General features: G+C 36.0%; 1 protein-coding gene across 1 annotated transcript in view; it reads right to left on the minus strand.

Moving 5' to 3' along the window:
- Nucleotides 1–5177: 5177 nt before the first annotated feature.
- Nucleotides 5178–16730, minus strand: part of AQR (aquarius intron-binding spliceosomal factor) — a 62600-nt gene continuing 51047 nt past the window's right edge. Inside the window, exons 30-35 of the mRNA XM_026093924.2 lie at nt 15578–15749; nt 13050–13220; nt 12243–12328; nt 11271–11445; nt 9854–9967; nt 5178–6644 (exon numbers count right to left, since the gene is read on the minus strand). Coding sequence (XP_025949709.2) covers nt 6396–6644; nt 9854–9967; nt 11271–11445; nt 12243–12328; nt 13050–13220; nt 15578–15749 — 967 coding nt within the window. The 3' untranslated portion in view covers nt 5178–6395. The remainder of the gene's footprint in view (nt 6645–9853; nt 9968–11270; nt 11446–12242; nt 12329–13049; nt 13221–15577; nt 15750–16730) is intronic.

The following is a 16730-nucleotide window of genomic DNA, read 5'->3' on the forward strand; positions in this document are numbered from 1 at the left end:
ATTCCCTAAAATGTTTTCTGTTCTGCCAAGCCCTAGCTGATCACCTGAGGTTTTTGTAAATCACATTCATTACAATAGCTTAAATAAATTACAATACAATAGTTTAAATAAAAAAGCAAGTCCAGAATTGAGCAAAATGCCATGCATGCTGGCCTTTCACTCCACATGGTAACTTTTTCTTGCTACATAAAGGTGACAGAAAATGACTCCAGACCAATACACGGTAGGATATCACTAAAAGCTAGTCCTCAAAATGACAACTCAAAATTTTCTAGCGGGTACACATATATACACATTCAGGATCTGTATGAAACCACAAAACTTACAAACCACAAAAATTACAAAAAAACTTCTACTTTCAGTAAGAATTTCTGTCCATCAAAGAATAATATTTTCCAACATAGCATTCTAATAAGCAAAAACATTATCACTTCAATAGCTGTTCAAAAATTTTAAAAAGTGAAAGTGAGCCAATATTTATACCTAGAGGTTATATATATACATATAGACACACATATTAGAGTAACTGATACAAACAGAAAAAAATGAGTGAGATGAAACTTGGGCACACAAGTCCTTTCTAAGTAACAGAAGACAGACTTGACAAGTTTCTTGAAGAGTATTTCCAATAGACAAAATGAACAAGGCACGTGCAGCTGAACTCATTTTTTTGTCTCTGAGAGCAGCAGTGTGGTAACATTCAAAATTACAGATACCGTTTTAGTTATTTTTCATTTTTAATTTAGGGTAAATTTTAAGTTAATTTTGGATAGGTTTTAATTTAGCCATCCAGAGACAATATTTGGATATACATTAGTTCTGTTCAAGCTTAGATCACATTTACATACATTGCAATACAGCAATTGCATATTTAATTCCATTCATTTTTCCAGAGGTGGTCGGTAACAGCACAGCAGGACAACTCTTGGGCAATTGAGCTTTTTCCCAAATAGTCTTGTTTTAGTGTTCTTATGCATGTCCTCAGTATAAGGGGATTATCCTTCAGGCGCTTTCTCCCCTCTCTGACTCAGCAGGCAAAACATGTGGTATGGTTCATTTTAGAAAACATGATATTGCTCAACAGGACATTATTGCTGCTGCCAAAAATCACTCTCAAAAATAGGGCAAGTCTATGCTGCTGTGGATTAAGGTCAGAAACAGAATTTTAGTACTTCTATACTGAGCTTGTCCCTGTCCACTTCTGCCCCTAAACTACTTCCTTTACAGTAGTTAAGATACATTACGTCCCTAACGACCATCCCATCTAAAAATAAGTGCTCTTGACACACGAGAGATGTCAGGCTAGCACAGCAGGATGCTGAAGCGTCTGTAGATGCGTAGCAGGGCTTCTCTTACATTGGGTTGCAGCAATTTAGGAATTCACACTTGATAAATGCAATAAGGCGGCTTCTTTTTATCTCTTGCAAGCAGTGCCAAGACTGATATGTTCCTGACCCTTATTTGGATCTCTACCTTACTCTTTCATGCACTTCTCCAGAATCATAAAATTATGTTTCATTAGGCACGCATGCACTGCAGTTATATGCACTTGTTCACTGACACCTATAGATGAAATCTGTAACTGACGACAGAAGGGTCAGCTTTTTGCTTGGGTCTACCTTTTTCTGAAAGATACTCATACATGCATATGAAAATGTTTTCCAGGCAGTGAAGTGCCTGAACATGGGGAAGTTTCTTAGCTATAGCTCAAATAACTCTTCTTCAGCTTGTATTTTATCTCGTTTTCCAGATACATCAATATGACAATAGGCTTCTGCATTACATTTAAGTATGTTATTACTTGATCCAAAAATCCTTGTCCGTGCTATTTTCCCAAGGAGAGTGAAAATCACAAAGGAAACTAAATGCAATTGTTGTTACTCAGTAACAACATGCTACATTATCCATGGTGCAGGTTAGATTAAGCTGATTAAAGCCCTTCCAGCACAAGGCGGAGAGAGAATAATCCGCCCTTGTTACCTAAGACAGGAGTGGGAAAAGATGACCATTTTCTTGTTGCAATAGTAGAATTTAGTCTCCTGAAATCTTACAATTTACAAACTGGCCAACGAGAGCGAGTGGTGGGTGGGTATTGTTTCTCCCCTTTTTGTTGTATTCTTTTTGTTGTGGTAATTTTGTAGATGCCTGTGTTAGTAAGGAGAAGTTACATTTTGAAAGTTTGAGTACTGTACTTTTTAGAAACCACTTAAGAGTTAGGAAACTACAGAGGCTGTTTAGTTAACAGCCTTTCAAGCAAGTGATTCTTCTTTAATTTGCAATTATAATAGCATTCTTTTAAAACATGCTTATTAGTACCATAGCATTCTTTTAAAACATGCTTATTAGTACCACAGCACATAGACATGACAGTGGCAACCAATCCTCTGGAGCAAATGTGCTGTAAGAAAACTACAAGGAAAAAAGAGATAGCAAGGGAAGCGCTATGGACCGTAGAAGCAGCCTCCAAAACTCCCCTGAAAACACTCATTTTCTACTGTTTGATTCTACTGGAAGGATTACCATGTTTGGCAAAAGAAATGATACTGCCATACATCTTAATAGAATTCACAGCTTCTTGCCTGCTGTAGGTTGAGATTCATTTGTTGGCTAGGACATTTACTTTTGTCTGTTTGCGCTAGGAGATTCCAAATGTTACCTAATTCTTGTTTCAACAGAATTGTCAGTTTGTTTATCCAGTATGAGATCAAAATACCCTGTAGGTCTTTTGAAACAAATTTGTGATTTCAATGAATAAAACTGATCTCTCTTGTCCTGTCAGCAAAGCCATTCTGTCAGGATAATTTAACTTCAACTGCTCATCACAATACTTTTCTTCAGGATTCAAATTCTTCTAATGTCCCATGAGACTGCAAAGATCCATTCCAAGGAGGAGCTGTGTGGCAGGATGCTTGCTTGCTTTCTGAAGGAAGTTAGAGCCTTAGCAAACACATACAGCAGTATTTGGCACCTGCTATTAACAGATGCGCCAGGTACACTATGAAAAAGCAATGGCCTTATCTTGAGGAATCTATCTTCATCTTTTAAAACTGCTTATTAAAACCTCCTGCTTCTCTTGTCCGTTAGCAAAGTTTGTCCTGAATTTTTAGAACCAACTTACCCACTTGTCTTTGCCACACTGCCAAACTGCTTCAAAGTTTCATACAGACTACAGCAAAGGCAAATCATGCTCTGAAAGTTACTAAGATAGCTCCTTGGCTCATATTTAAGCCTGCACTTAATGCATTGTATTAGAATCACAGAAGGAAAGGGGCCTGTATTTATGTAGTGGTATCTCAGCTCTAAATGGAAAAGTATGAAAATAAATTGCTTTTTGCCCTTGTTTTCCTAGCTATAACAGAAATGATCAATACATTGAATTTCAATGCCATTTTCACCATCAGCACAAATTAAAGTTCAAGGGTTGAGCTGTTTATAAATTAGTCTCCTATTTAAATAATCTGGAAGGTAGTACCTAAATTGTTTTACTGGCTAGAGTAATAGAGAAAAATTGGGTAATTAAAAAAAAACCCTCTTAAATATCAGTGTTTAGAAAACAAGATCTTTAACAGCTTCAGAGTTCAGACCAGACACAGCACACATGTAACCGACCAGAAAATATCAGTAATCAAAATGGAAGTGTTAGATAAATAAACATGAGGTAACAAAACCACTAACAGCTCTTTCATTTCACTAAAAAAAGTCTTTTGTTTCTTTACTACACCAATTTGGAACAATAATGTAAGGGTTTTTTTAAATATGTTTTCCTTTATTTTGTGCCCTTAAAGGATCTCTTCAGAAAGATTTTGTTCTCTAGGTTTTCCTGCATTACTCTAATTCTATGCAGTAACACCTGAATTTAAATTTCTTAAAACTATGTTAACAATGGTTTTGTTGTTTACAGATTCCATTTCCTTAAAAATATATTGAATTTATATATAATTTTATGCTTTTTGAAACTTCAATTCTCTTGAGCAAAATATATTATTTAGTTTAACATCTGGATCTCATTCGTTAGAATAAAGATTGAGACATCAGAAGGGGATGCTGAGTTCTACATAAATATTGCCTTCAGGAAACAAACCACATAGATAAAAATTAGTTTTAGACAGATTCACTTCTCCCAACACCTCTTTCTTGTGAGAAAATGTAACTAGATCAAAACTAAATGTATTTTGGTGGAAAAGACTAAGCACATCCTTTACCAAAAAGGTTTAAAAAAACAAAAGCTGAAACGCTTTGACACCCCCCCCCCAAAAAAAAACCCCTAACCTCCTACTCCAAATCAACCCCCCACCAAAACTTTCCAACCACTGCTACAAGGAAAGTCCAGACTTTTGAAAATTCTCTCTCTTAATGCTTTCATATCCCTGAAAAAAGTAAACTTCAACATACGGAAGATGGTGGCAAAGAAATGAAACATTTGCTCAGCTTAAGACCATTCAACAAAACTTTCCCTCTACATTACGGGTGGTGCTTAGTCCTTCAGGAAACTGCATAGTAAAGTCGTACTTCAAGTTTTTGCAATTGTTTGTAATTTGACTGCCTCCTGCAGATTTCGCTGCAAACTGTGCACAACTAAAAGAGGTCTTCACAGTTCCTTTCAGCTTCAGTTTCCTTTATAAGAGTCATTCTCTGTATGAATTATTGATAGAATCTGTCAGTTCAATCAGCCATTTTAGGAAAAAACTCCAGAATTCATTTCTAATTTTTCCTTAAAATTCTGAAGCACAATAAATGATTGTCAGATTCAGGTATTTTCAGAAAATAGACTGGAAAGCAAAGATGACCCTCTGCTGAGTTGGTCACATGTTGCCTGAAGGCCCTGTGTTATTCATCCCTGATTGAACATGTGAATGTTATGTCATGAAGCTGTTATCACCCAAATATTCAGCTTTGCACTATTTGCCCTCCATATGCAAAAAATTGGGAAATAATCAGTGTACTCCCTTCCACCCAGAATAAACAAGGAATGATGCATTCTGCTCAAGTTTTCTTGTTTGAGATAGATCAGCAGTGATTAAAAAATGTCAGAGAACACTGTGTACCGTTATTGTGATTTGTTATACCTGAGCTATCCTATAACTGATATGGGGAGAATGATTTTGGAATGGGGGAAGGGCAGGGAGAAGAGGGGAGCAACACGAGATCTCAGCACATGTACACAAATACATAATAGATTAGTCTCAAAGCTTGGCTTACATTTTATTTTTTACTATTTTTTTCCTTATTCTACTACAAAAATATTAATAAAAAAACTGAAGAACTTTAGGCTTGTAAGGCCTTAATAAACGCTTGTAAGTTAATGATTCTTTGGTCAATTTAGTGAGGAAACCCTTCTGGCAACTGCACAAGTGCTGCATTTTAAAACCAAGTATTTTTCCTTTGCCAGCAATGAAGGATGTTCCTATGGCTATTGCTTTACTTGAAAATCTATTGGGAAATATTTAAGTTTCACTGAACCATTTGCCAACTTGGCAAATACTCTTAATGAATCGGGGAAAAAAACCTTTCACTCATCAGTTTATGAAAGATGTACATTTGGAAATTAACCTAGAAAGCCCACTCGACCATTATGTCATAAATATGGATATTCGATGTTCTGCAAATCCTGCTTCTAGGGGACTACTTTCATTTTTCTTGATGTTGCTTTTATCACAGGCAGTAAATGTCTCCTCTTAAAATGAAAGAGATATTTCTTGTAGTAAAAACACTACAATTTAAAAAATAATGCTGTTGAAAAGCTGCATCCTTATTTCTTGTGCCATGATCAATTAACAGCAGCAGCAAACATCAGTGAGAAACTGCTAATAGTACCTGGGCCCCATGACATTCTGAGAACCTACTACTAAGGTCCCAACTGAATAAACCTTTCAAACATTTCCATGTCCCATGGGAATTCACATTCTCAGACACACAATTAAATAGCCTATTGAACTTGAGCCTATGCCAAAAACACCATCTCAGTGTATACAAGCACAAGTCTGCACAAGAAATCCTTCACTGCAAAAATGTTAAGGAAACTATAAAGAGTAGCTGAGCAGTACTGAATGTAGTTAACCAGTAAAGTTTAATGGATGACTCAGTGACTGAACTAAAGGCCAATGACTTACGAAAAAAATACTCAAAGCTACCATAAAAGCATCTTTACTAAACAACTTATGAAAACGAATCATGTATCATTTGAGGCCTTTAAACACATTATATTACTGAAACTGACAAGAATTCAGTAAAATGTTTGCCAATCATTACATTTGTCCACTGAACTATTCAGTGAAAACAGATAAAACAGGTCACATTACACAGGTAACCATTTTAAAAGGACTATGTAAAAATAGTGACAATATTAGTATCTGCTTTTTCCAGTCCTTTTTTCCAAAACATGCAGAGAACAAAGATCACTTGAATCGCTTTTCAGTCTCATCCTCAGGTTCACTGTCTTCACTATCACTATCTCTTCCTGGGTGTTCTGGCATTGTTCGGTGTTCATCCACTTCTGCCACTTTCAATTCTCCTTCCTTTATTACTTCTTCCCCTAACTTATTTTCTTCTTCTGTATCTTCCTGCATACCTTGTCCTTCAACTTCTGTGTCTTCAGTCTGAGTAGTTTCAGTTTCTTCAATCATGGCAGGTGGGGGCAGTAAACGCTAAATGATAAATTAAAAAAAACAAAACAAAATACATACATTCAGTTTTCAAAACAAGTCAATCACAGCTGGGCATCTATTCCTATTTTAGCTCAAACTGTTTCACCTTAGATTTAGGGTTTTGCATTAGAGAACAATTTAACAACAAAGGCTCTCTAGTTAGAAACACTAATCACTTGTAGTCACTTAACTCCTGTAAAGGGCAAGAATAAGCTTGGCACACACATTGGTCTTGTTAGACATGTTTTATGCCTGAAAAAAGAGTGATAAAAACTCAGTACTTCCAATCCAAGGAGATCAAATGCATTTCATTACCACAAACAGCCAGACAAGTAATGGGACTACAGTAAAGTCCTACTTGGAGCACTAGACGCATTACCTCCATAATCTTGCACATTACCATTTCAGACTCCTAGACAGAGCAGATTACCATTTTTAGGCTTGTATTCACTAACTCATTCTAGTAATTTCCCTCGAAGTCTTACAAAACATTTTGTGAACATTATCTGCATTTATACAAGTTTCACCCACAGCTCTAAGTATAGTTCCAGGAACAAATAAGGCAATGCTTAGATATTTGTCCCGTAAATTACCTTTAGAGAAGTACTGTTAACATATGATTTGCTCACAGCCAAAAAGTAGTTTGCCCAAAAATATGAAACATTACAAGCAGCAACACTGGCTGTATTATAGACTAAACAAAAAAACAACAAAAAGACCCAATAAGGAATACAGTGAGCTGAAGAGTATGATAAATCCTAAACAACTCCAGGCTGAAGAGAAATGCTTATGTTTCTTGCAGCCTGATATGATTTAATGCCATGAAGGATATTTCCAAGGAATATTGTGAGGAGTTTTAATGACATGTAGCTTGATAAAACTCCAGCAGATCATATTTAATTATGTTTTGCTTGTGGGCAACTTGGTTTCACATGACAAATTAAGTATTTAATTACACAGAATCTTATCTTCAATTAGATGACATTAATACTACAAATTTCTGACAAGCATGCAAAACCTATGCAGCAATTATAACTACTGGCAGAGGTAGAAAAAGCATTTTTGCAGACTTTGAAATTATCATATTGGTCCCTATAATATGTCTGTTCTTGAAAAAGCAGAATGTTTCGAAACGAGGGTTCCTTTAATTACAAAAATATATTCCTGATGTTTGAGACAAACTTTGATTTATTCTACAATGAACTTAGATTCATACTGTGCTTTGTGACTACTGCAGTTAAGAGCAGTGTAAATGAAAAAAATCAGGTTGTACTAAACAGGGTAAAGGAAAACTCTTTAATGCCTGCCTATTCTTTTTTTTTAATTTGCTTTTTGGCTTCCCATGCAAGGAGAGTGCGACTCATTGCCACAGTAGGGGACCAGTACTTGTACAACTAATTTTAGCTAGCAATGCATAAGGTTAAGATGCTAAAAGGAGTAATTAGATGTTAGCAAAAGTATCAGGGTCAGATTCAACTAAAGTCTCAAGCAAACACATCTTTTGTTACAATTTTGATGCTACCATCCAAAGAACTGCTGCCTAGTTACGGAGGGCTGAATTTCACTTGCCTAACAATGCAGTGCCTAACAATTTCCTTAGGAATGTGAAAATTCTGCTTTTCAGGGCATGCAGACACTTCTCAGTTTTGACAGGCCTATTTATTTACATATGAATGTGACCAAATGCACATTCCACTGAGTCCTTATGGAGCCCTCATCAGATATGATTTGTGCGGTGCAGAGATCTGCAAGCTAATTAGACAAACCAGCTCCAGAAACAGTCTTACCAGGCTTATAGGACTGAGTTTCTAACACAATGTAGTGTTAGTTTTGACTAGTTATAAAAAGATTCTGCCAGAGGAAGTTGAACTTTTAGTACCTTTCTGTACAGCAATAAGTTAGACAAAGTATCCTGTACACCTGGCAAAGGGTTGTTCTGAGGAGTGAAATGCTTCAAATTTCACTGAAGCTATGTCTCCCAGGAAAAAAAAAAAATCCAAGATTTACAGAGATGAGCACAGGGGGAAAGAGTTTTTGTATCTGAAAGTCTGACATTCAGTTTAGGGAGGAGTTTTGAATTTTGATCTCTATTGCTTACGCTGTTCATGTATTAGATGAAACAGACACTGGAAGAAGGAAGGAAGAGGAGAGGATAGAGAAACATCCTTGCATTAAAGAACAGAACCCAAGGCTCCCAGGCAAGTACCCTGGACCAACCTGTTTAAAGATAATCCCATGCTCTTTCCACAGCCAGTTAATACTGAGCAAAATAGTATTCCCTTTTACATCCATTTTCTCCTCCTCTGGAAGTTCTTTAGAAGAGCAAAAACCAAAAAGGGAGTTTCACAGAGAAAGAACAGGTTGTAGACATATAATTAAGCAAGCACTACAGACTGCAGACATGAAGTGAAAGGTGTTGCAATTGAGTGGTAGAATTTAAGACCTCTCCCTTTGTGTTTGCTGTCAACTAACTCTAGGCACCTACAGATTCAAGTATGCTGACTAAAGGCAGCTTCCCATTCAGTGTACTGTTTAAACCATTTTAAGTCTCTGCTCACATACAGGATAAGGAATCCAAGTGTTTCTATTCAGGGTTCTGAATTCAGCTCCAAGGATTTCTGCCATGAAAAAGTTAGGCACAACTTGTGAGAAAGTATCTACAAGCACTTCTGTACCATGCCATTTGGCATGGTGCTGAACTAGTGCACAAAAAAAATTGCTCCAGAATAAAAATGCTACAGCTGCTAACAAGCTTGAGCAAGGCAGTGAGCTAACTTGGCTAAAATGGCTTCTAGATATGATCTATTCTGCTATACACTTGCTGTATTACAATGCATCATTACACCACACAGATGTGCTGTAATGCTCGTAGCTGCACTTGATTGAGGTAAACTGGTCTGTTATGTTTCAGGCAAGTGTTGGACAGACTAATTCTTTAATATTAATAAGGATTTTCTGGGCTCAGACAGAACCGTGCCTAGCAGTCAGCACTAATTACTGTTATTTTGGGGCCTTAATTGGGGCCTAAATTACTACAAGATGTCACTCCTGCTACTACCAGATTTTAGAGAGCTCAATATCCTCACTCCCAGCCATAAAACCTTGAATTTGAAAGCAAAATAAGAGGAACAGTCTCAAATCTTAGCAGCATCCCTAGTTAATTACTAACATCAAATTTATTTTAGAAGTTAAAATTAGAAAGTCCTTACCTGTCGGTAGTGGCGTGTACTTTGTATCATGTGCATATACATGTTGTACACAAAATTAGCCATTTGAGGCATGTTCTTAATAACATGTATTTGGTGAGAAGGCCTTTCTCCATTCTAGGGAAGGGGAAAAAAGTAGACATTCAGCAAAAGAAACAAAGCAACACAATGGTTATTCAAAGGCTATTTAACTTTATTGGGAAACACATATAAACCCCCAAAATTGATTTATTTTATTTTATTTTATTTTTTTATTTTATTTTTTTTTTTTTAAGAAAAGAACAGCTAAATTCTTTTGCCAGATAGAAAATGTGGGCCTTGCACTTTTGGAAACTATGTTAACAGTGATATTGCAAGCCCAGGAAAGAAAATTTCTCTCTTTGGGAAGGAGAAAGGCTGGGTTTTGAGACTTACTCCATAGAGTGCATTTAGGACTCAAGACTTAACTAAAGGCATAAATAGTTTAGGACCAAAATAGGACTTGGCCTACTTGTCTGCCACAATCAAGCTCCTTGCCTACAGTGGCACTCCCGGACCATACGCTCTACCTACATTCTTTGTTGCAGAGTGGATCAGTTTCTAAAGAAGGGCTCCATCCCAAACATGGCAATAACTTGGTGATTAGCGTGCTAACCTAAAATACAGAAACTGTGCTTTCAACTACCAAAGCACAAGGCTCTTCAAGACTCTTCTCCCAAAAGATTATGCAAAGGATTGTCTCCTCTGCTTTCACACTGGACAGTGTTTTAAATGAAAGTACTCAATATGTCCACACCCAAATGACAACTTCAGACCAATTTCAGGTTCACACAGACAGCTTTTCCAAAGCTCCAGGCAGCCACAGATATGCTCCTCCATCTCTTACTTGACTGTTTAGCATCAGACTCATTATGAATCCTGTCCCTGGATGCTTAATTCTGACCTTTTACTACAGATCTAGTTCAGCATTACAAATTCATTTTTATACTTATTGCACCCAGCTCAGCAACAAGACTCTTCTGTGACTCTGGGCCCAATCTCAAAATTTTAATTGGTTATTACGACAAGTCAAATGTAGTATTTTACCTCTCAATGAAAAGCTACTAGTTTTATGGGTTTTAGAGAAACTACACTAATTTGTTTCACAGCAAAACCAGAAATATAAACACACTAAAAGCTTACATATTTATCACAAAATAAAGTCTTCTGAAAAAGCAGGCACAACTTGACAGAGTTACGTTAGTAACTAAGTTTAGCGGTGGGGGATCAATTAAAAAGAGTTGGTGTTTCATGGTAAAAGTTTACTCCAGGAACATAATTATCCAAGCATTGATTTGTAACAGAGAAAACACAGCAGTCCCACTTTCTATGGCCCACTCAAAAAAGATGGGCCACAAACACACCCATTACAGATAGCAAAATTCAGCGCAGATGTTCCTACCTGTCTTGCTGTTGGAAAATACTCTGTGGGAATTATATGGAGGTGAAGTGGTCTAGCTGTGAGTTGGCTGAAAGCTGGAGTTAACTCAAAACAGTTCTGAAACAGTGATACCCTGGCAAAGATATAAAGCCCAAGCCTGGCTCTTGACATAGCAACAACTAGTCTTCGGACATCCCTTCAGAAAACAAACAAACAAAAAAATGTCATGTTCTTTCTCACTGATGATATAATACAAATAAAAATAACTGGAAGTATACAGATGTCTTAATTAAAGGAAATATACAGTAATTGCTAAAATACCACTACTTTCTCTTTTTTTCTACATAGTGTTTCAATAAATACTAGAGCTATTATATAGAAGAAGGTTAACTCCATTGTTAATGATACTAAAATAGTCCTTTACATTCTTCCTAGATTCTGGAGGTAAAAGTTAACATTAGGAACAAATCACAGAAGCATTTATGTATCTATGAATGAGACGAAATTAGTTCCATAATACAGATTTGACTACTGCTGAACAGCGAAGGCTTCCCCCACCACACAACTGAAGTGCAAACAGTTTAAACTACACATCATACCACAAATTATGCAAAGGTCACACACTTTTGATGCAAAACAAATAAAATCAGTTACAGGAAAAAGTCTGAGAAAATTTCAAGCCTGTATTTGTCAAACAAGCATTACATTCCTATCATTCCACAAGGGTGAAACCAAGTTCAGCCTACCTGCAGTAATACAAACTAATTATAGTTTTTAGATAACAGCCAATACTAGAGGATAAAGTGGTTGTGAAGAGGCTACCAGACGGCTATATATGGAATTAGGCTTGAGCTTCATTCTGTAAATAACATTAAACTTTGTTTCTACTATATACTTGAATAGTTGAGCACCTTTCAATAGCATATCATAAACATCTTTCTGCTAAGAAAACTAGGTAATTCCATGACTTTACGTGACTATGTTCTTACATACCTAAGGTGGCCTACAGCTTTGGTGCGCACCAGTGAAAGAAGGATATAATCATTTTGTTGACCTTGAAATCTGTCTACAGTTGTCACCTAAAAAATCAAAACCAAACAAAACCCCCTGAAGTTAATCTTTTCCATTTCATTTAAAATGCAACATCAACATTTCGCATCAACTTCAGATGCAGATTATAGTAAATGGGAAGAGAGAAGAGAATGCCTTGTCTCTGTTTCGGTTCTCTTCTAACCTGCGCCTGAAAAATCAACCACCTGTTCTCTTTAGAAGATGTAGGAAGAAGCTTCTGTCTGACACAGTATACAATCTTTTACGTTTTTATTCAATTCAGATCGCTATCAGCAGAGTGCTAATACCAAAAGACTTTGCAAAGCCAATTTTGTAATACAGGATTTTAACCTGCAGAATTAGCACCAGACTTATTTTTGTTTCCTAAGATTCTTCAGCATGTTTTATCAGATGGCCATTTCCACTCTGAGAGTAGCTTTCTAAAGAAGGTTTTCTGGGGACAAAATAAACAACAGAGCAGAGAGAGTTATTCTGTCCCAGGTAGTCTGTAGCCTGTCAAATTTCTTTGACATAGTTTCTCCGCATGACAAATTACAAACAGGCAGAAGTGATGGTACTACTCTATGACCATAGAAACTATGAATTGAAACCTGCTGCTAACCAGGGAATACTTGCACAGAAAGCAGTGAATCTATTCAACTGTTTTATAATATGAAAATTATGAAAAAAAACCCAAAACAAACAAAAAACCCAGAACCACCTCAAAGACACAAATATTTTCAAAGTCACCTTGTTTGGCCGTCCAATCAGTGGATTATTTCCACAGCGCTGATTAATGACATCACGGATCAGGTGTTTTTGTCCATTGTATGTTGTCAAGATACTTATCTTGTCTGCAGGATAGCCCAGCAGGCACATATACATGAAGAGTGCCACAACATATTCTGCTTCACCAAGATTCTTAGGTTTAAAAGAAAAAAGGGTTATTGGTCTTGTAAGGTTGGAATGAATAACATTTGAGACATTATTGTGCCTTTAGAAGACACATCTCAGTACTGAGAGAAGTGTATATAAATCTGGTATTTCTTTACTCGCTTAACAAAAGTCATTTTGAAAGAATAAAAAGAACCACAAGTATGTTTAACCAACTTAATTTGAATTCCTCTGCAATTAGAGAATTGCTAAAAACCTCTATATCACTAACATTTTTAGTCACTGATTGACACTTTCCAATACCTACTGAGAAGCACTCAGTTTTGCTTCAATATAAGTTTGGAATCTACATATTTAATAGTCCTTAAATATATTAACATTTACATTTTTAAACATTTAAACAAATGTAAATGTAATTAACATTTAATATACATTAAATATTAATTTAAATATTAATATACATTAATTTAACATTAATGTATTTATACATTTGTATCTAAATGCATTCACATACTTACAGCTGTCTGCACAAAGGAACTGCCAACTTAACTGTATTACTACAGTACTCAACAGGTCCTAAACATCATGTTTAATTTTTTTCCTCCTTAAAGGTCATATAGCAAAACAATACCTACTATGTACACTCTGAAACTGTGGAATCATAATTTGTTAAAATGTATTGAAAACTAGCATGTTACAAATACCTGTAAGGTACAGATACTTAAATGCAAGGGTTTAAAAAGCACTTGGCACTGATGTAACTTGGCTCCAAATAAGCACGCAAAAATTTTAATGAATCACTCTCAAGTAAGTTCAACGTAAAAGTGAGTTCAGCTAGAACAGGTGAACTCCTTTCAACTATTAATTAGAAAACAGACATTTGGATTATCAAATCCAGTAATTTCTCCTGCAATCCATGCCTATTCAATTTCAAATTGATCAAATATTATTTTACATTTGAGCACTTGTTTTCTGTGTCATTGATTGTAATAAATGGCTGTCCCAGAGCATCACTCTTCTGGCTATTAGAAAGTTTTGTCCACTTTCCAGACTGAAGTTATTTATGGCCTGTTTAAATCCATTCTCCTTAGACAAAAAAATGATCTTTCAGGTTAAAAAAAAACCTGTTCTCATGCCCTGATGTTTATCCCTGATACATTTATACAGGCATTCACAAATAGATAAAGAGCACAAAAAATAAAAATTTGTGCCACCCAGCTGTCCAGTGCCACCAAATATGCTGCTAATATGTCTCCACCCTCAGGATTACAGGAAAGACTGTGGGGCACATTAGAAAAATTCACTCAGGAAAGTGCTAGTGTAGTGATAAAGGTATTCTGTGCTCCTATTCCTGTGTGAGTGTTCTCAGTCTCCTTTGGACCAGAAGTGGACTAAGTAGTGCTCATATTCTCAGTTACTGGATTCCTGTTGTTAAAGCACAAATTTCAGCTGTTGCAGAAGACAACTTCTTACTGTGTTGTATGTTACACTGTTACAGCTTAAAAGACAAAAACAAAAACCAAAACAAAAAACCCCCCACAAAGTCTCCTCTCTAAATAACCTTCCCCTCAATCTAGAAATGAAATACAGCAGATTATGGATCACCATTGCTTAGCAGCACGCTAGTTTGTATTAGAGAAAAAATTAGACGAACCCAAGCAAAACCTATGAATATCCTTCATACCTCTTAAAAATAGACTGAACAGCTCTCAGTATCTTCACAGTGGAAAAAAAGGCCAGAACATTATCATCTTAAGCTATATTTCTTGCTTTCCATAAAATTAAACAAAACATAAGATCTGAAACCCGTATTTGTATTAAACTCATTGACTTGCACAAAGCTCCAGTTTCTCAACACTTCTGAAACCCAAACTAGTAATTTAGGCAGCAAATTTGGTTTTTATCGCTGTTTTTAAACAAGATTTTGGTGAAGAAAAACAAGAGGACTGAAAATATAAGCATCTCATCACAAGTGTAAAAGGTTTTCCTACATTTAAGAGATGTAGGAGACTGTTGTAGATGGCTAATTTGAAAATTTAGTTGAGAAATTCCAAGGCTAAGGGTTATTTGGCAATTTACTCAGCTACAGTCATTGTCTGTCTCTCTCCCTCACACACACAATTCTTCGAGCACTGCTTCATTCTTTTATGAATGGGCTTTTCTGCATCACTACATACAGATCAAAACAGTAACACTTCAACGCATTTTCATTTTCGACATTCAAAACTGACTGCAAGAAGGAATAACCATGTTTATTCATGATTAACTTTACCTGAAAACCTGAATTAGAAAACAGTTTACAGTATTTTGATAGTTTGTCTGCATTGCAGATTTAATAAGGCATACTCAGGTTAAATAAAGTATATATTTAATATTTCTCTTACCTGATAGAAATAAGGATTGGGTTCAGACTCTCCCACACCATTGAAGTCTTCTACATTTATTAGCTGGAAGTCATACAAAAACCCAGCATTGGCTGTTCTAAACTCTGGCAGAAGCTGCACATGAGGCAGATTACCTAGATTCTTGTAACGCCAATTGTAGAGGTTACACAAACTGTCCAAAAAACACACAAATACAAACCCAAACAGTTAAAAGTGGATTAAGTCATTCAAAATAGTTCAGATACAAATATCCCCTCCCACATGAATGTTTCTGCAGGTCGTCTTCTTTTATACATGTACAAGCTATCTAGTAATCATTTTTTAAGTTTTGATTTTTTTTTTTTTTTGGTGTTCTCTGATAGAAAACTCCAATTTTCACTTTTCTTTGGAAAGCACAGAAATCTGACTAATTCTTCACATCCTCTGAATACCATCACACATGGCTGCATCTGAACTGAATTTTCCTCTCTCTCACATCACAGATATGGGAATCATACTCTCCTATAAAGAGCTACTGGCAGAAATTGAAAGAACCATGTTCCATTCTGCAAACTGAGAATAAAAGAACAAATATTATAATAGCAAAATTTTCAGAAAGGATTTTGTCCAAATTAGAATGATTCTAAGGTTTTCATGCTTAAATTATCTTTGAAAACAGATTTATACACTTTTGTACTAGATCTTGTGACTTCAGCACAGGTGAGCATATATAAGCCAGCGTTTCACAGAATCGTAGAAGAATTTAGGCTGGAAAGGGCCTTTCAAGGTCATCTGGACCAAATCTCTGCTCATAGTAGGGCTAACTTTGAAGTTCAGTTAGCTACTGAACACTTGGACTTCTACATGAATTAATCTCCTGACTTTAAGGACAGCTATTCAAATTTGTTTTAATTACCTGGATATGCTTACTTGCATACCTGCTATTCGCAATGTAAACAGGACATACACTTGCTGTAAGATACTTTCAGCGAGCTGCCAGAGGTGAAAAGATTTGTGATCAAGAGTGAATTATGGAAAGAGTTTCTAAGCACTACACAAACCACCCATTCAAGAACAATCCTTCCTTCTGCACCAAAGGCTTATTTACTGCAAATACTAAAAGCAGTTCTACTTTGTCCAGAGAATTTGTCCATAATCCTCCTTCCCAGATCCA

Source organism: Dromaius novaehollandiae, chromosome 5 (assembly GCF_036370855.1).
Source record: "Dromaius novaehollandiae isolate bDroNov1 chromosome 5, bDroNov1.hap1, whole genome shotgun sequence".
In the NCBI taxonomy this organism is placed as follows: Eukaryota; Metazoa; Chordata; class Aves; order Casuariiformes; family Dromaiidae; genus Dromaius; species Dromaius novaehollandiae.